General features: G+C 38.9%; 1 protein-coding gene and 2 long non-coding RNA genes across 4 annotated transcripts in view; 1 reads left to right on the top strand and 2 right to left on the bottom strand.

Annotated features, from left to right (window-relative positions):
* Nucleotides 1-17866, bottom strand: part of LOC144075342 (uncharacterized) — a 25787-nt gene extending 7921 nt beyond the window's left edge. The window contains exons 1-4 of the long non-coding RNA XR_013300541.1: nt 17500-17866; nt 14456-14603; nt 13768-13875; nt 720-865 (exon numbers count right to left, since the gene is read on the bottom strand). This is a non-coding gene — a long non-coding RNA (uncharacterized LOC144075342). The remainder of the gene's footprint in view (nt 1-719; nt 866-13767; nt 13876-14455; nt 14604-17499) is intronic.
* lrig1 (leucine-rich repeats and immunoglobulin-like domains 1) overlaps nt 15564-21324 on the top strand; it is a 23433-nt gene continuing 17672 nt past the window's right edge. For both annotated transcript variants that reach the window (XM_077602265.1, XM_077602264.1), the window contains exon 1: nt 15564-16481. In XM_077602265.1, the coding sequence (XP_077458391.1) occupies nt 16282-16481 (200 nt within the window). In that variant the 5' untranslated portion in view covers nt 15564-16281. The remainder of the gene's footprint in view (nt 16482-21324) is intronic.
* Nucleotides 17903-21324, bottom strand: part of LOC144075343 (uncharacterized) — an 8679-nt gene continuing 5257 nt past the window's right edge. The window contains exons 4-5 of the long non-coding RNA XR_013300542.1: nt 19285-19426; nt 17903-18056 (exon numbers count right to left, since the gene is read on the bottom strand). This is a non-coding gene — a long non-coding RNA (uncharacterized LOC144075343). The remainder of the gene's footprint in view (nt 18057-19284; nt 19427-21324) is intronic.

The raw sequence follows: 21324 nt of genomic DNA, 5'->3' as shown, positions 1-21324 counted from the left end.
TTATCTTAAAACCTATTGTCAAGACATTTGGAATTTGGAAATTATTAAAAATGTCACACAGAACTTTTAAGTTAAAACTATTGGTATGTGTGACGTCATGAATCAAGCAAGACATTCTAGCAGTCCAAGCTTTGACGGCTCAACTTCAGCCATGTGTTTTTGAAAACTTTCCTGCAGCTCATTTTACAAGTTAAAGTCCATTCTCTATTAAAAAAAGTCTTTTGAAAGGAAGAAACAGAAGCAGTTGAACAGCAAAACTTTCACCCTAACACTTTTACAAGTTTTCCGTTCTGCTTCATGCAAATTACTGTTTGATCATCAACAATGACCATTTGTGGGAAATCTATCTCCAATCTGACACATTTCATATCCAAGGGGAAGGATCTTACTATTTCATTTTCAATTACACAATGACAGCTGAGCAAGATCTTATGTGCATCAACCGTCAGCCGCTTCTTCTCATGGGCATCTACCTTTGAGTTACAGCAATTTCACCTGTCATTCAAGAAAGTCTCTATATTAATCAAAAGCCCAAGATATTTAATTAGGGACTTTTGGATTTAATTCATCTATAAAAATCTAAATACTTAAGTTTTGCTGTCTTGTTGTGTTTGGGACCTGCTGTCAGCCTTGCATAGAAGTTGCTCTAATGTGAAAAATTGATTGACTGCGCAGTGTTATTCAAATACTTCAAATTCAAATATACTACTAGTACATACCTGTGTGGAGTTTGCATGTTCTCCCCAGGCCTGGATGGGTTTTCTCCGGGTACTCCGGTTTCGATTGACTGGCCACCAATTCAGGGTCTCCCCTGTCTGGTGCCCATAGTTTGGTGGGATAGGGTCAAGCACCCCCTGCAACTCATCTGAGGATAAACGGTTTGGAAAATCAATGAATGAAAAAAATGCCTAACAAATGTACACCAGGTCATAATTTTAGAATGGCCTCAATTTTCACAGTGCTCTTGCAATATTGACCGTGAACTTTATAGACCTTTGGTATGATGAGCTAACATTTTTGCATTACTGGCAGTACTTTGTAAGAATACTTAATAAAACATCATCAAACAACAAAAAGATTTATGGCATTGCTGTGTCAGAGGATACCAGCTGCTGGAAAACTCGCTGTTTACAGCAGATGGCTTCAGGCCTGTGTTGCCAACACCATCCAGCCAAAGATAAATAAAGAAAAAGTGCCGATCAGCAGCAAGTTGAGACCAGCTGTTGCTAGCAGTAGTGGAGCAGAGACCATCGTGGGTATCTACTACATGTCCAGTGACACAAGAAGGGCGGAGGTGAGGTGGCAGCCATGGGAGTGCTGAAAGCTACATGGGGGATGAAAGGGATCAGCCCAAAGTGTTGGATGCGGGATCGCATGGTGCTTTGCCAAGGACTGAGGAAGTATCATATGCGATAGATTCATGTGACTTACACGGGGCTGAGTATGACTATGGGACCACCCGTCTGGGGAAATACTGACAAATGCACCAAACTGGGTTATTGAGGACATTATTGAGTAATGAATGATAATTAAGAGATGAGAGGATTATAGTTTGAAATTTGTATAAACAACTGGGTTCATAGGCAAGGTGGTAATACATTGATGTTATTGAATACTGTAAAATTAACAGATGTGTACATATTTCTGGCATTATATATGTCACACAAACCCATCGGTAGGTGTTCGTGGAGTAAGACAAACTGGAATGCTCCAACCAAACAAACAAGAACATGATAATCTGCTAAACACATTTTAATCCCTATTATCTAAACTCATGCGTTAGGATTTTGCATTTTAAAGCAAATTGTTGATATGAAACAGACATTTCTTAGTAGACAACAAAAACATTTGGCATATGAGAAAATTCTTCATGCTACACAGATAAAAGGATATAGTAATTATTTCCAAATGTCAGACCATATGTTTAAATCAAAATAATTCCTACACCATCCAACTTCAGAGGAGATAAAAGCTGCCTTATATTTTGCTGATATTTCTAATCATCTATAGCCCCCCATATATATTGTTTCTGTTAGCACGTGATAGAGTCATGGTTGACGCGTGTGAGATTTAGTCATGGATCGTCATGCTCCATTCCACTTTGAGCTGTCCCGGCACTCATGACTGACAGCTTGACTCTCAATAATTCATCTAGCCTGGGTTTTGTGAAGGTCAGAAGATCATCTCTGAGGGGTGCTGAGAAGAGGTGGCACAGCCATCAAATATTCATGAAGAGGCTTTACTGCCAATACGCTCTCAAAATACCTAATCTCTTCCGCTAAAAGAACAGATTTACTCTTAGGGTCTATGCTCAGCTGGTAATGATACTGAAATAATTTGATAGAATTGTGACTGTTTGTTTTTTTTACCTTAAGGACATAGTGGATTATGAAAATGTTTTTCAAATATTTAAATGCTCTGAAAATACAGTGTACAGATTGATATCTATGTAAAGTCTATTGCCAAAATCACGCTTGTTCAGCCATTATTCACTGATGCGATGACAGGAAAATTCAAACATAAACTTCAACAATTTATCGAATGGCTATTGTGTGAATTCACTTTGAGCATTTGGAGTGCATAAGCCAAATATAATACATCTACTCACTACCACAGTGCGATTGATTAGTCTTGTGCATATTCTCCTTTGGACTGCTGAGATGTACTAATGGTTGGACAGTGTATTAGTACTGAACTTAACCCCACAGCAGTGTTGTTCTCTTGATTTTTTTTCCCTCGAAACTATTCCTGTATAAAGTCATGAAATGAGGAGCGAGCCATTGAAAAACTATTTACTTATTACTTTACATTGTTGTTCAAACAATAGTTTAGCAGGGGTACGTACATGTTGGAGGCTAAAAAAATGCTTGTTGTGGTTACCTTTCTCAGATCACATGGGGCCCATAGGCACATGTCACCCACATGTAGGAAGCAGCAGCTCTAGGTTTGTTGTTCAAACAAATTGCCAAACTAATCTCCTGAAGTGACACACATCTTGGAAAATTTGTATATATTGAAATCAACTATGTTCACATTTTTAAAAACTGAGAGCATAATCAGTTTTTTTAAGCCTTTGATAAATGATGACTTAACACTGCATTCCCAATTGCTGCGCTTGTATGATATTTAAATCTAACGTACGACCGTATTCTCACACCTTTGCACATTTTTGTGATTAACTATGTTATCGGAAGGAATCAGTATCATTACCAAATCGGTTAAGCAGCTAGAGAAACGTTGCAAAACTGATGACCCACTGCAAGCCCCCGCACACAAAGAGTAAAAACACACTTGAATAATCCACAAAGTATTATGCTCTACTTACTTCCAGATATTAGCCAGGTGCTGTCGTTGTTTAAACAGCATGTGTAATCCTAAACCGTTGCCGTTGGATACATCTGTAGCAGCTTGATATGAGCAATGACTTATTACAATTGGTATGCCACACAAAGTACCTATCAAATTTGATTTTGGCAAAGTTGTTACAATTATTATAAGCCTTCTGGAACAGTTAGATTTTTCAACTTACTGTTCAGAGGATGGTGGATCACACAATTGTGTTTAACGTGACGGATGACATGATAAGGAATACAGCGATTGACTATGTGCATGTGTGAGTGTTCGTCAAAGTTGTCAATGGTAGGGCGGTGTACTAGCTACGGTTGTTTTTAGTGAAAAAAAGATATCCACAAGTTGATGACTTCAATGCAAGCCCAGGTGCGCTTCAAAGTGAGAAAGAATAGTCACTTTCACATGTGATTAAATTAATTTGAAAAATGAATTAAAAGACAAAATCTCAAGTGATGGCCGAACTTGAAATGCTAAATCAATTTCAATCATTTATGCAGTACATCTGGGAGAGACCCAAGAGAAGCCGTTTGGAAAAGTCCAGAATTTATACAAGTATGCTATGTCATCATCTTAGTTTATCCATTGCAGGATCCAGCTTTGTTGTTTCACGTGTTCTCGTGACGAACACGACTAATGACTAACAAGCCACTTGACAGTAAAATTCTTCCCAGGAGCAGAAAATTCAACACCTCCTCCATTCAACCATTGATACATCTCCCAGCCCATAAACTATCTAACTAACATATGACACATTTTGAAGCCTTCGTGGAGGTTTGTGATCTGAGAGTGCTCTAGTCAGTACATTTGCTTTGTGATTTTCATGAAGTTTGCCATTTTTTGGAGGGGAAATCTTAAGCTGCCGTCATGTGTCAAAAGAACGAGACATGACAAATGACCGTGAGGGATCTAAGGATAAACGGAAAATGTGACCAGTTGTGTTGGAACATAGAGAATGGAGCCACAGGTGTTAAACAGCTAAGCACTTTAGCTGGTCGACCGGGGAAAGATCTTATTGAACCAGGAAGGCTTCTCATACAACACCCTCGGCAAGGCAACTCAAAGCTGAGAGGTTAAAGGCCACAGTTGCAGGCAATGGAAGCCATTTGTTTGGTTGTCATGGCTCAACAGGTGAGCACCGGGTGGGGGAAAGGGCTTCTCAAAACATCTCACCCGACAAGAAAATAAGATACCCCCACTGACTCAAAACCAGGAATGTCCACAACGCATGGTCAGTCCGTCACCACATACACGTCACAACAAGCCATGTTTGCTGCTGTTCACACATCACTATTTGTTTTGTAGCTTTGTGAAGGAAGCTTGCACAGTGGAAATGCAACAGCAGTTAAGAAAAGAAAGACTCTGAACACCACAATGTTTGTTTTCATTTGAACGTCACAAAGTTTTTCTTTTACAGAGCTGCACCTGTGGAGCAAAGGCCATTGCTAACATTGTTTTGTGTAAAATCCAGCCTAAGGCTTTGGGCCACAACAAACCTGTCATCACATAGAACATGTTTCTACACATATTTGTCCACAATTCAGCCCTGCGTATGGATTGTATGGTCAGTAAGGATTTTTCTATAGATGTTACGAAGTTCATTCATATCATTTGAGTTTAACTATTTCATAAGGTTTAAGCTTGGTACCAATAGACGGGTATGATATTTTGGATCGATACCTAAATTTAAACATCAAACATAAAGATTATAGTTACCGTTGACTGACATTGTCTTGAGATTTAAACAACATGGATAGCACACTTTTTCTGGACTGCAAAGCTAACCAATTACATTTAAACATAGTCATTTAAAGATAAATAAGCAGCAGTAAGTAATGATGGCTTATTACATCTTTCTGCAATTGGCTCTGCAGCTGAGCCGTGTGAATGCACATTAGTGTTCTGAGTGTGGAAAACTCCACCCTAATGTCAACTCAAGGAACCGATTATAAGTGCATTACAAGCTTAATATCATGCATCAACGGTACCAACAAATGCATCGTAGTAATTGTTAGAAAAACTCAGTAAAACACATTCCACTTTAATAATCCCAGATAAGGAGAAGGCAAATTTATCAACGCCAACATTTGTCCCAGTCCTGATTTAAAGGCATACAAAGTAGCTAGTGAAAACAGTCGATGAATAATCTATTACATTGTGAGTCTGTTTAAAAGTGAAACTAATTTTCTTTCACAATTTCAGAATAGAAGAAAGAAACTGCGTACAAAAGGCTGCAAAGAGAAGGCGAGAAAAGCATCAGCCACCTGTTAGCAAATATTTTAACGCTACTAATGTTTACTGCATTGTTTACACACCATGAAATGGGTTGTCCACATACCTGTATCAAAATTAATTTTATGGGAACTTCCGCATTCATGACTCACCTCATCATAGTGTAAACTGTTCTCGAAGCTCGAGCCTAACACAAGTTACCAATGAAAGTTCTTGCCCTATACGTTGAAATAGAATATGAGATTGAATATGTTCAAGGACTTGTATCTGACATCTACACTATTTTAACAATTAAATGACTCTGTGTGGTTATAGAACTAAATGTTTACACATTATACAATTATTTAGGATTTGACTTTTTCATGTTTTTTGCCATCTGTTGATTCCTAATCCCCAGAAATCACGCAAATACATAATTATTCACACTTTGAGAAACTGGTTAAGGATGTGAGATTTGTCCAAACAACTTATCCCTGGTGCAAATCAAATGTTTCTGCTCGGACGAAGTGCTGCAATGTGTTTCCACATTCCATTCCAGTTGTAACCTTCTCTTTCATTCTGATTGTTTAAAAGTCAGGTGTTGAAAGAAGGATTATTTTAACATGATACAGCGATGGTGGGTTCTTGACAGTGTTCAAATGTTTGCAAAACAGGGATTTTTCTTTTATACCGGATTCTATTACATGTATTAGTCTTTTCGAGAGCAAGCAAGATTGGCCTTTGTTAAACAGCTTAAATATATGTATAACGGGATTGTGTCTACTTAGTGCAGCTTGTAATCGTGAAAGACATCCCCAGTGTGTAGGATAATCTTCTCGGGGCCAGTTTCGTCAATGACACATAGTTGGCAATCTGCCTTTGACTTCTGTATGTTTTATTGCTGTCACTATCAAGTGAGTTGTCATTTAAACCTGTGGACTTGTGATGACAAAATGAAAAGAATATGCATTAAAGAATGGCAAACCCATTACTAGAGTGTTGAGCACACTGAACTAGTAAACTCAAGAATCTAACCCACAGGCAAGTTTAGGTAGAGTAAGATTTATTAATGTACATTGCACCCCACTATCTAGTATTAGTTATGTATAAACTCAAGATAAGAATGTTTTATGGTGACAACGGTAAATAGTATCTTACGTGATACTTCCAAATTATTTTCAGATTAGAAAAAGGGATTTTTAGTTCCATTACATTTATTTAGCTTTTTCATTGCTGAGTATTGCATAACAGCAGCTTGTCTGCTAACTTATGTCTGGGTATGGTGATAGACAATACATATCAGGAAAAGCAGGCTAAGGGTTATGGAAAGCTGCAAAAGTAATCATAAAACAATGACTTCATGCATATACATAACCTCAAAAGGTATTATATAAATTGAAATCTGCTTAAATTAATATCTGTTTCTTTCTGAAAAACGAAATATGAAGACTCTAAAGCAAGGGGCCCTGTTCTAAAGAAACACAAGATAAAATATGAGATGATTAAGTTTTAGCCAAGATAATCAATCTTTTTTCCTTGAAATTGTCCAGGCTTCAGTAACCGGACTCGCACATCAACCTTGAGGTCAATTTCTACTTATGCATGCGTACAATTGAATAAACCCTGCCGTGTTTGACTTGGCACCTAAACACAGGTGTCGAGATGCTAATTTCCTTTATCGGATCATTTTGACTTTTTAGGCCATAAAGGGAGGCATGCTTAGAATTGCATGTATATTTATTTGATAATATGTATCTATGTAGTGCTGGCATTTTAACAATGCACAACATAAAATAAGATTAAATAGAAAAATAGCACTTTAACTTGAGACACTGTACATTACATTATCTCCGAAATGACCTGAAAATGTATTTATTTATTTTATTATTTTGTCATCTTATTAAACTCCAGGTCTTCCTGATGACCCCAAGGTTAAACAAGCCCAACAAATTGAGTACAGGTGTGTGTGTGTGTGTGTGTGTGTGTCGAATGGGTTTTTTACCTGTGTATGCAGGAATGGGGAAGATCAGGCAGGTTTGACATGCAGACGCACCCGATGGCAGAACTAATTGCCTTCTGCTGTCTACAGGGCAAAAGGTTAAAGATATGTGTAGGAATGAAGCTTCGATAGAGAGGGGGAAGTGCGTGAATAAGTGACTGTCTATCACTGTCAGTGGCTGTTATGACCTAAGGAGGAATATGTGTCTTCAGTTGTCAATGCAGTTACGTTTACCACTCAGTCATCATACAGGATATGTATGAGATTCAACAAATCAACACGTTAATGCTTTGTTCATGCTGAAATTATGGTCTGCATTATCTTAAAAGCCCAACTGGCACAATAAAGTGATCAAATCCTTGTGCAGTATTTTGGGATTTTGAAAGCAGTTAGAGCAAGGGTGTCAGACTCGGGTTGGCTCGTGGGCCACGTTAACGTCAACTCGATTTCATCCATTTTAGATATAATATTTAGAATTTTTCATATAACTGGATTAAAAGAACTGGATTAAAAGCCCTGAATATTCCGTTTTTATAGATCTAAAACAATGTTGATTTTAACTTTTTATATATATTTTTTTAGATTTTACAAAATGATTTTGGAACTAAAAACACCGAAAAAATGTATTAAAAAATTACAATTATTGATTTAAAAGGGGGAAAATCAGGAAATTTAATATACATCTATACTCTTCATTTTAATTTGATCCTAAAACAGAAAGTCGGCACTCTTGATGTACTTTCCCGGGCCACACAATATGATCCGGCGGGCCAGATTTGGCTGCCGGGCCGCCACTTTGACACATGTGAGTTAGAGGAAGGAAACAACACTGCATTTAAAAAAAAGAAGCATTAGAGGCAGATTGGTTTTCTAGTAATGCTAAGTTAGAATACATTTGAAATTTCTTGTGGTCACGACTCACAAGTGTTCAACGGCTTTGGACAAATAGCATATACTTCAACCATAAAGAAAAAACTCTTGGTCCTTTTCTTGAAATAAGATGGTGGCAAATTTTAAAGCGTTACTTAATTTGTCATAAAACCTATGACTGACTGGTGACCAGTTTACGTTACAGGACACCTTTTGCCTCAAGTCAGCTCCATATCCTGACGAGGATAAGCGATGTTAAAAATGAATAAATGAAAGAAACTATACAGTGATCTGTCTTTGATTTATATCACTGGTGGTCTGACTTCAATTCAGCAGACTCGCTCTAAGTTCCCTGCAAAGAATTGAACTTGTACTTTTAAACAGACCCGGCATACCAAGCAGTCCTTTTGGAAAGGCAGGCACACACATACTCATACATCCACAAGGAGCCCTAAGCACTCTTCTATGGTCTTAAGTGCACATAACATGGCAGTCATTATCCTATTAACAACAGTAGAGGCCTGGGGAAATATGACTGGAAGAGGGGAGGAAAAGGAAACAAGGCATAAATAAAACGGATAAAGAAAGGCAGGTAAGCAGAGCAGTTCACCACATAATATATATTATGGGACGATGAGAAGGAAGTACAAAATTATGCGTGAGAAAATACCTATGGGGGAAAAATGTGTGGTAAGGAGGGAGATATTTTAGTATATGCGTGTGGACCTGCACCATGTATGATAAAACTACTATAAAAAAAAAACAAGGCGGCCTTTACTTGACTGCTGCAAGCGGTTACAGAACACAAACATTGAAATAAAAGATGCTTGAGGGTATGTACCAAACAAAATAATAATGCACTGCAGCACTGTACTTGTGCTTGATTAAAATTATAATAAGGGCACAGTGAAGCATGTATTGCACCACTAATATTTCAGAGATTTCCATATAACAAATGAAAGCTGCTCATATGCAGATGGCGGTTGTTTCATAGCAGTTGTCCAATCGCCCACTGCAATAACATTCTCTTGTACAGTATCTATATACATTATTAGTCTTAATGGGGATGATCACAAACTTTGTCCACTGCACTTTACAGATATAACTAAGTATTTTAACTAGTCCCATGGTATGTTAACTCACCATAAATAACCTTCACTTTGAGCTGCACCTTGAATTGGCACAAATCCATAGTTCCTAGATCCACAGCCAATTCCCACAACAATGGGTTGAACAACTGCTTCATTTTAACTTGCTAATTACCATGATGATTGATTTAAATAAGCTGCATAACTTCCCTGTTCCACACCAAGCAACAAAGCTATGCACACACTGGGGTGGGGGCATAACAATATCCCAGCACCTTTCCCATGTGTTATACTACTTTTTACCAAAATTATTGTTGTTTTATTTCTACATTCCCTAAGTTCCATTCCCTGCTTACTGCCTTCTTATTCAGCTTCCCTGTCTAGGCTCTTTTCACAAGGTCTCTATTGAAGCTAGGGAAAAGGCACAGCAGAAGCAGCTGGTCGCTCTTTTTTCTTAGGCAGGTATAGAAAGGGCCGGGAGCTCTCTGCATGAGTGAGCCCCACTCCTACATCCTCATTCAGCTCCGCTTTAGGCTTCACTATTCATTGAAGCCCTATTTTTTTCAGGAGCAGGGAGGGATCGTCCTTTTCCCCAATTTTCTTTGTACTGCACATACCCATACAAGTGTTCTCAAAGCCCCTACTAATGAGCAAGTCTTAGTTGAGGGAGAGGCCAGTTTCTGGAGAAGAAAGAGCTTTGATTAGGCTCTTTATTTTCTCGTTGATGGAATGTCCGTCTTAACCTGCTGTTTTTTTCCTCTTTATTTAAGCCAACAGAGAAAGGAGACGATAAATAAAGCTTTTATTTAATGCGTCTTTGAGAACTATTCAATTTATAGTTATGCCTTTCAGAGCAGCGGATGGAACCTGTTCTTTGGGAATGTCTCCAATTTCCAAGTAAACCTACGCTGCGTGCCTTCAGAGAAGATAAATAGTGCCACCGATGCAATTGTTTGACACAACACTGAACAACATGCTAATAAACATACACAACGCACTCCAAGTGAGAGGCCAAATGGGCCTCTGTGTAGTAAATGGGTATCCACTTACTTGAATTAAATGTAATTATCCACCTCTGGTCAGTAATGTCTTTGAAGTCTTCATTGAATTTAGACATGAGCCACTGCGAGTAGATGTCTACAATGTGCTCTTCCCATGTTTAAACCAACCATTTAATTTGAGGTCAGGAAAAACATTTCAGTGTATACTTCAAATTCAGTTTGGAACATTTAGAAAGAAAGTCTGAAAGCATTCAGTTCAATAGAACGTCATACTTGATTATAAGAACGGGCAATTGGCTGAGTGATTAGTCATTTTATTGTGGACAAAAGTCCTACGTGAGCAAGTGTGGGAGACAAAGGCAGTGTGAGATCCCTTGGTAGTTCAAATGCATTTGCAGTAAAAACAGAGAAACAAAGCGTGCTGGCAGACAAAACGGTGTTTGGCTTCTGCAGATGTACAACACAGAGGTCACCTTTCAAAGAGTGAAACGAGCACATTCCTTTCCTTGCATGGAACAAAAACAGTTCCAGGCCATCACTTCTTTTATGAAATATTCTATTGACAAGGCTTATTAAAACAAACATGGCCAAATACACAGGAGTTGTGGGTCCATGTACAGCCTCGCTGCTTTAACTTTGTCATCACAGTGTTGACACGAGTCAACACCGCTGAAAAAACATGGAAATTAACTGCCATTTTGGTCATAATTTCAACAATGCATACCTTCATTGTGGCTGACACTGTGGCTTAAACTGTTAGCATAACAAACTGAGCTAACCCCTCTATCCACGCCCACCACGTGATAGAACAGGTCAGGTTGGGGATGTGGAATGGTGTCTTTCATCGCTTGCCACTGAGATACGACACTAACTTTTGACAGAAACTTGGCAAGGAAAAACTTTCCTCATTAGACAAACAGAAAAGACTTGCAGATCTGAGCTCACACATCCAGTTATGAAAGATGGAAAATAACGATGCGTCGAGAAGGCAAACTGGCAAAATGTAATGATTGGACACCTGCGAATTCTACTCAAGGTGTCAAACAGCCATTACGTATAACAGACATTTCTTCAAACATGTTTTTATGTTTTCCTCTCCTAAGAAATTGTCTATTCACTTCCTGGCTCAAACTTATAAGGAAAACATTTGTTTTTCCACATTTGAATCAATAGAAACATGCATTCAAACTTCTTCACATCAACACCATCTGAATAAGGTATGTTTTTGTTATTTTTTGTTTTCAAACAATTTGCTGTGTCCTCCAGTAACATCTGAATTCTACGTCTGCAAATCATTAAATGATTATCTAAGCTTATCTTATCCTGATATTACATTATGCTTCCTGTCCACAAAATTACTTAAAGCTGCAAATTGTAATACTAATACCCAACAGTTCAACATCATACTAAAGTCTTGAGCAATAGTAGGTTTGCTACACTCGAGTATCTTAGTAAGTTCCATTCAAAAACTGTTGAAAAATAACAGATGCAGCCCAGTACAAATAAAACGTGTACATCCCACACACGGTGGCCACTACCCAGATTCAAACCAAAGACCTCAAAACTGTGCAACAGATGTCCTTAGCATTGGGCATTGTGCTGTTTTTCATTGTATCCCTACAGATTTACTCTATGGATGTACTGTACACAGTGATTACTTTATATTTCAATCCCATGAGTGCGATATTGACATTTTTTTCTAGTATAAATCAATCTACCTTTCTCAATACATGTGCATTGCGTCTTAGTAGTCAGTATAGTACCATCAGAACGGTGTTCTACTCCCTATTAGCAAAGCATCCCCAAACTGCTGCAAGACCCTTTAGACATCCAGTCCCAGTATGGCCAGTTGGCTAAGTTTTCACGCCTCTCCATCTTATTGTTGATGAATCGCTGCAGCAGATGGTTTGTTATCTTTGAAGATTCCAGAGAGACAAGCATGATGAATCCTCCTTAGACCATACACATCCATCAACCATCTACCCAACAACGTGATGTCTCTCTGGCTGTCCCTCAAAAAAAATCATGCACCTGAGTTGCATATAGCCTTTTATGCCAACTTTCCACAGAAGACTTCAGTCTAAAAATAGTCAGTTATGAAAACAACAATATGGTTGGTGTCAAGAACTACCATTAAAAAAAGTTTCAAGGGCTCATCTGGTACAGTCATTAACTTTTCACTGGACAGTGTCATGGAAGACCCGAGTCCACTCAGCTCATCAGTCACAATTTCACACAGCAATACAAAAGCCAGTGGTGTCCGTGAGCGGAGAGAAAAAAGTTATGGTAGCAGATGTTGTTAATGCAATCCTTTCCATGTAAATTCTTTGCAGGGCCCACAAAGGTCATAAATCTGTAACAATCACTTCAAGACGGTGTCAAGTCTGAGATTTAGGGCAAATAAGTCATAAGGTTGTATAGTGCTACTGAATTGCGCAATGAATTTAGGGGCAAAACTACAAAATGAGCCAGTATGGTGACACAATTTACATGGTCTATTGATCTAAAATATAGTATTTTATTAGTGAAGAGTGCAGAGCTGTATAATGATCAGATATTTCACCTAGTGGCCTACTAGATTAGGTTAGTTATTTCTCTGCTAAGATATTAAAAGCCAATAACACACCAAATAAATCACACCCTATAAATAGATTCCAAAGTTTCTGATCCATCTGTTCTATACAAATACTGCCTCAATGAGACAACTGCCATTGAAGACCTCTTCTTGTGTTTCAAATCAAAACTAACAATGTGAAAAATATATCAACAATACAAGTTCTGTGCATTTAATATTATGTAGAAAACAACACTAATTCTTAAATTAGTGCTTAAATGCTTGTGAGAAAAGACAGTGTGATGTTTTCCCATCAAATTTAAGTCAATTTGCATTGCTAGAAGGTTTATAGAGCCACTTCAGTCATTTTGCAAAAGATATGTCAAAATAGGAGTGTCTCTTTGTTGAGGTTATTTGTGCAATTTTTTATTAGATTGCAATCGTGTATGCAAATAAACCTGTTCTGCAAAGCTCTCGGCGGCCAAGCTGGCTCTGAAATGCGCCTCTCTGCATGCGTGTGTGCATGGAATCTCAATAAAAAAGGAGTGTCAAGTGTGTGGATGTTTAATATTTGATGATTTTTTTAAATAGTGAAAGTTGTTGTCATTCAAAAACAATTGCACTCCACACCACATCATGTCCCTCCCTCATTGCTAGAAATGTAGCCTGAGTCTTATGGAAGATATGAAGCCTCACCTCTTGTCCACTGTGCTCAATGGAATCTGAAACCATCTTCATTCTTTGGAAACAAGGGACCATACCACTGAACAGCCTAAAGTGCTGCAGGTGTGAATATCCATGTTTCTGCAAGTATGATGAATAGCAATGAAATGTGGGTCTGCTCCTAACACAAAACAAACACCCATTCCCTTGCGCAGTCAACCAACCCATCAATCCCTGATAGAATGTTAGAAGAGGAGAAAAATATTTGTGGGCAAGGAGTCTGACAGGAAAACTGATTTATTGCAGTTTTACCTTACTCACATAACAGGGTATGGACAATTTGAGATTTTAAAACTATGCTTATAATCCATTATTATTGACACACATTAAATGAGAGATCTTTCCATCTATTGATATCACATAATAACTTGACACAGAACAATGCATAAGTAAGAAAAATGAAGAAAAACTAAAGTATATACAAAGTGCAGTGCTGAAGCATGTCAGCATTAGAATGGTCAGTTATAAGAACAGTAATTTTTCGCCATTTGGATGCTGTTCAGTGCAGACCAAAGTCCCATAAAATCCCAACTATTTGTAATATCACCTCATATGTAGCAGGTAATATATATTGTAATATACGTATTGTATATAAATCGTCTATATTTGGGGCAGTTACCTAAATGGTAATGGTAACACTGTATTCGTACTGTTCCTTTACCTGATATTGGTGTAGGAAGCCTGAGTTGAGAGTGAGGGTGAAAGGTTGTCTGTCTCCTTGTGCCCTGCGATTGGCTGGCAACCAATTCGGGGTGTCGCCCACCTACTGCCAATAGCTGGCTTAGATAGGCTCCAGCACCCCCGGGATCCTAGTGAAGATAAAGGAGTTCAGAAAACGAATGAATAAAAAATAAATAAGTACTCAACAACATAAATAAATAGGGAAGTGCACAAATAACAACAAACAAACAAATAAGTAATAATAAATCATCATCAAATAAGTAGTCAACAACATAAATACATATGTACTTCTACTTCCTAAACCAAAACAATCTTCCTCATTTGGCACCTTCAGTTATGTTTGATTGGATCATTTATCTCATCTCATTTTCTCTCACTAGGGTCGCGGAGGGTGCTGGAGCCTATCCCAGCTGACTTCGGGCCAGAGGTGGGGGACACCCTGAATTGCTGTCCAGCCAATCGCAGGGCACGAGGAGACAAACAACCATTCACACTCACACTCATACCTAGGGGCAATTTAGAGTGTCCAATCAGCCTACCATGCATGTCTTTGGAATGTGGGAGGAAACCGGAGTACCCGGGGAAAACCCACGCAGGCCCAGTGAAAACATGCAAACTCCACACAGATGGACCGACCTGGATTTGAACCCAGGTCCCCCACTGTAAGGCCAACACGCTAACCACTCATCCGTCGGGCTGCCCTGGATCATTTATTTGACACCAAATTACAACGTAATCTTGTGATTATGGCTTGTTGGAAAGCGATGAGGAGTACTACTAGATGTCGGCCATATCCAAAGCCGGCGGTCCCTTTAAGGAAGAGCGAGAGTGTTGGAGAAGAGGCGGTGTTTGAGGTTTCACACCCCGGGGTGGGAAACTCGGGCGGGCCTCGACACTGCTGACTGACAGCGGCTGAAAAACGCTCCAACTCGGCCGTGCGTGGAAAGCACGAACGAACCAATCGGCGAAAAGCGTCGTTACACGTCATTTACAAACAGCAAATTACAGCGAGTTGGGGGAGGCTCTTGGAATCACTGTTGTGCTTCCAACGTGGGACCACACCGACTTAACCAGAAAAAAAAGGAAAAGTATACCAGAGGACAAAACTCATGGTGGCGGTACACGGTCAAAAGGAGGGGAATGGGTTTTTTTTCTGATCCATTACTATAAATCGGATTTTGTGGCTGCAGTCTCCCAAGTGTTAACGTTCTGATTTGAGTTCTCTCTCGGAGTTTGGGGTCCTTTTTTTAAAGTTGGATTTAAACGGACTGAGATCTGGATTCTATTCCTCGATCTTTTTGAGAGGAACACTGGAGTCATTTTACGGTGGACAAAGTTTTTGGATCGTTTTTAACTTTGGGATGGACGTTGAACTACATTCATAATAAGTCTCACTGTTTACGCTAAGTTTACAGTCACGCTGTGCCCTTTAAAGGTTTTTATTTTTAGATCACCTTTGCAAACATGTCACAAACTTCGTGGTCAAGCAGAGAATGTGACGTTTAATGTTATATAGTCGCTTGATTGCAAGAATGGAGTGGAAATGCAATACTGACCTGTTTCTGAACAACCTGTGAATCAACTTTGATTCGAAGCGCACGTCGGAAATCGAAGATAAAGTTGCACCTCAGTTCCTAAATGACTTCTATTCTCTCACTTGTGTATCTGCTATCGAGGGGACTTTAAACAAAAAGTTGAACATGCTTTAGACTGTGTTCCATCAATCTGAACGAAGCTTGACGAATAATTCAGTTTGCGGGTTCGAGAGGAGAACTCAGCGGCTGCGCTCCTAAAACTGGATACAAAATGGCGGCGTCCTGGGGATGTTTGGGATCTTCTCGTAGTGTTTTTTATTTATTTTTTTCAATCGAACTTTTTGTCACTCTTGGATCGAGTTCCGAGTCGCAGTGTGCCCAAAACTGCACCTGCAGTGGAGATTCCGTGGACTGTAGCAATCTGGAGTTGACGGGGATGCCTGTTGATTTGCCTATCTGGACAGTTTCCTTGTAAGTAAATCTACATTAAAGTGACTTTATTCCTTTCAAATGATTTGATTCTAACTTCAATTACAACTACACGCAGAAATCTTCAATTTTGCATGAAGTTGCATGCTAAATACAATTTAACCCTGCGGCATAGCAAGCACCTGTTACTGTATAACACAGTAGTACCACTTTATGGCCTCTGTTTTGCACATTTAATAGTAAGATGAATATATTTAGTTCAATACATGGAGGTAAGCTGAATGTCAGAGTTTGACTTTGCTTTTTTTAAGTATTGGGGGGATGTGTTGTTCATGATGTTTTAGATCTATATAAAAAACAGATCTCAGATGATTTAAATAATCAGAACCTATACTTTTTTAATTGAATGATTCAAGAGTGAACGTTATTTATCAACTGGAGAAGAACTGTACTCTATTTTATTCCTTTAGAATAAAATATAGTTGACTTTTTTTCCAGGTAGGCAGCTGTCAACAAAATCCCAAAATAGGTGGGCGTTGTTTCATCAAGACATTAGGATCTCTTGACCCGGAATTGCAATTTATGTGCAAGCCTTCAATTACTATAAATTCACTGAACTTGTATTTCTTTACATAATATAACTCATGGTTTATTTATAAAATAAATGCCCATTTAAAATCTAGACTGGGGATGTTATCACGTACTAAACACCCCCTTTACATTTCAACATATCACTCACAACTTAGTTTTTACATTAAACTAAATAAAATGCCTATGATGGGAACTTTATGATACACTGCCATTATCTGGTCTTTGTCAATTGCTGTGCTCATCGCGGTTAATGAGGCACTAAATCCCTTTCCCTGTTTTTGACACGTTCAGTATTTTGAAAGCCTTCTTAAAAATGTGGAAAAACAGCCAATGTACTTTGCTGCTTCAATGCCCACACAGTCCTGCATGTATTTATTGCATGGAAACATTATTTTGATTATCTTTACAGAAGGTGCTTCTATTGACACATTATAACAGCTCTATTTGGTTTGTCTAAAAAAGTACTTACCAGAGTGTTCTCTTTCACCCTCTTTCTTTCCAAGATTTGTGATCTAGAGGAAAACAAGCTGTAAATTATAGTTTACAACCACAACTTGCATATTTCTCCACATGAGATTGTCAGATGTTGACAGGCAACCCCGAGAGAACAACTCTCTTCTTGAATGAGCCCTTATTATGTGAACTAACCACAAAGACTTAATCAAGGACACAGTTTTTACCTGCCAAAACATAGTCCTTGGTAAATTAACTACTTTGCCTTGGAGAGAATATCAGGAAATCATAATTCCAATACTTACAAAAGATATTGCATGGACTTTCTAAGAATAGAAGAAACGTGATGCTTGATGCTTCTGTAAGAAACATGCAAGAACAAAGTGAAGTTATATTTGATTACAAATTAGACCAGCCACCTCATGGTGTAGAGGTTCACTCGCCTGATTTCGGTGTGGGCAAGCGTGGGCTCGATTCCCGCTGGTGGCGGTATGATTGGGACTGTGGTCTCTCAGTGTGTCCTACGACTGACTGGCATAGACAGCTGGCTAGGCTCCAGCAACACCCGCAACCCTTCGAGGATGGGCGGTATGGAAGATGAATGAATGAATGAAACTAATTAGAACAATCGTAATGCGAACATGTTACATTCCATACAGAGCAAGCACATTAAATATTGCAGGTAACACAAACTTCACCTTCTCACTTCCTACAAACAAGGTAGTTTACCAACCAGGTGACAATAGATTTTGGTTTGTCGTGAGTGATTGCCCTGTCCTGTAAATCTTCTGATAATCCTGATACAGTCTCATCAACTGGGATTACAGTGTATAATCCTTGGTGGGTAAAATTTCCAAATATTATTGGGTGTAAATTCTGAGGGTTTGGGGTTATATGCTGGATGTATGCATGCCCTTTTAGCAGCAGCCATGTCATCTGATGACAGCATTTGGAGTAAAGGAGACTTAACAATAGTCAAGAGTCTCCTAGTGAGTCTCAGTCTTCTAGAAAGTGGTTATCAAAACTGTTATAAAACTGACCCTGTAAGAGGTCTCTGCATCCATTTAAATTCCTCCTTAAAGTCTTTGTTGTCACGTTTAGTTTTCTAGAGCAGTACATTAAAAGCAGGTTTCCTCCCATACACAGACACATATTGCATCTCATCTTATTTTCAGCCACAGTAATGTGCATAAAAAGCACTTTGCTCACAGCGCCACCCCCATAATTGAATTTAAGTAAATAAGAAAAAGCATGAGTATTATTAATTTTGACCGTGATATCGGTAATGGCCCAGCAATAAATCCCATATGCAGTGTCTGTTTGATTTTTCCACATTTTTCCTATGAAAATATACTTTGTTACGTTCACAAAGCACCGTTTTGAAGTATTTTATTGTGGTTTCCAGTGTTCACTACTATACTCCAGCAAAAGCAGCTTAAAGACAGTCTAAACTAAAACCAATAAAAGTCAAACACTGAATGATCTGCTTTGTAGCCCAGCATTTCCCAAGTTCCCTAATGTGCTTGACATGGTCTGCTGCTGCTTACTATGGCCCCAAACATCACAGATTAGACCTATTAGTATTGTATACACCAGGGGTGCCCAACTCTGGTCCCTGAGGTCTACCATTAATTAATGGATGAAGTAATCAGGATTGTAATCAAGCTTCTGGACAGCTTGCTGATGAATTAATCATATGATTCAAGTTTGTTGATGGAGTGGGATATGGAAAACATACTGGATAGGGGCCCTCGAGGACCAGAGTTGGTCACCCCTGGTATACAGCATCTTTAACAGTTACCTTTAGTCTTTGTCCTCAGGAAATTGTGTTGGTGGTTTCCTTAAATGTGGGTGGTTAGGACTGGAGGCCACAGGGTGGGACTTCAGATCATCATTCTTCTAGGGTGATAGTTGAGAGGATGTCTCATTTGTTAGTGAAAGTTCTGTCAGTGGGCAGAAAACATAGACAAATTTGCATTACTTGAATGCCAATTCATCAGAAATGGTTTTATTTTGGGGTCTTTTATAAGTTCCATCACTTTCTCCCCGGCTACCTTGGAGCATTTACAGTCGAGGTGAATAATCAGGACAACAGATAAATGCAGACATGCTTGATGAACATTTCAGTGAACATAGCAACAACAGCAGCACTCACAGCAGGGCCTATAACCCTTGTGGTTTCAGGGCAATTTCACACTAGGCCACATTGTAATCCTGTGGTATTGAGAGTGATTATATACCAAGTTTGTTTATTGCCATAGTTTCCCTTGCTGTGTCCCTTGCGTGCTCCCTGGCAGATATTTTAAAGTGACTGTATGAGCATCAAGGAGAGTTTTGGTGATGTTATCTTTGGCTGTCATTTTATCAGCTGTTCTTTACTTTTAGTTTCCAGGTGATTCCAAGTAAAACTGGTAGTAATTGGAAATACACAAGTCATGGAAAACATCCATTTAAAACAAATATGTATTTTTGTTTTCCGCGATGGGACAGCTACACTGATATACATAGATATGCAGATAATGGGCAATTTAACTTCTACCGGAATCCTGTAAATGGAATAAAATGTGTTTTGTGTTGTAAAAAAAATATTTTCCTCTCCTAAAGTCTTTCCCCAAAGTAGATTTCGTTACTGAATCATTTAATAATTCTGTACATCTGTTAAGTGTTTGGATGTTAGAACAATGGGGATCCTGGACAGAGTAAGAGTTTAAAGTGCGATTGTTTTTCCTATCGAGCAACCCTCTTATACCCTCCCAGAGAGTCTGCTGACTTAACAAGCATCTTGTCATCTTATGACCTCATCCTTTATACTCCCCGTTTTCTGTGATCCCTCTTTTCTCACACATAGCTTATCTTTTTTTTTCCTCAAAGATTTTAAAAGTGTAATTGCCAAATAAGCAACAAAGCGCAGTGCCATTTTCCTTTATCTTTGTCTTGTCAGAAAGTCATTTGTTTATTTAATGTTTTCACTCTGAAAGATTACTTCACTGGGCAAGTTTGATTCTGATGTCTTCAATTAGCCACATATGTTTCCAGCAGCTTGGCCACTAAAAATGACAAATTGTGACCTCCACTATGAGATTAACTGGACTATAACTAACCACCCGCACAAGTAATGAGTCACAAGCAATAAACTCATTTGGCAGACTTACGGGTTTTAATCACATAGGTATCAAGTCATAATCAATAAGCTCTCGACTTCCTTTTTAAATGTCCTTACAAGATAAGAGGTTCAAAATTTGGATGGACGATTCATTCATTTTCTGAACCGCTTTATCCTTACTAGGGTCATGGGGGTGCTGGAGCCTATCCCAGCTGACTTCGGGCCAGAGGTGGAGGACACCCTGTATTGGTGACCAGCCAGTCGCAGGGCACAAGCAGACAGACAGCCATTCGCACTCACAGCCATACCTAGGACCAATTTAAAGTCAAATCGTCCTACCATGCATATTTTTGGAATGTGGGAGAAAACCGGAGTACCCGGAGAACACCCACGCAGGCCTGGGGAGAACATGCAAACTCCACGCAGGTGGACTGACCTGGATTTGAACCCAGGACCCCAGAGCTGTGAGGCCAATGAACTAGAGAGACAAACAACCATCTGCACCCCCAATCTGGTTAAATCATGGAAGAACCGCTTTTACTTCACTTTTAGTTTGCTATTTTAAATATCAGTGTCATCTCCTTTCACAACCATACATGATTTCCCATCTGGTTAATATGGACTGACATTGCATCTTGTTTTTTTCCTTGTGAATCAGTCAGAAATGACATTTAAGCATCTGATCTCTGCACTGTAAAATCTTTTGAACACAAAGGCTTGGGCACTATCTGGAAGGCA

Source organism: Stigmatopora argus, chromosome 6, assembly GCF_051989625.1.
Source record: "Stigmatopora argus isolate UIUO_Sarg chromosome 6, RoL_Sarg_1.0, whole genome shotgun sequence".
Classification (NCBI taxonomy): domain Eukaryota; kingdom Metazoa; phylum Chordata; class Actinopteri; order Syngnathiformes; family Syngnathidae; genus Stigmatopora; species Stigmatopora argus.
The sequence above is the reverse complement of the archived record's forward strand: the minus strand, read 5'-3'. Positions and strand labels throughout refer to the sequence as shown.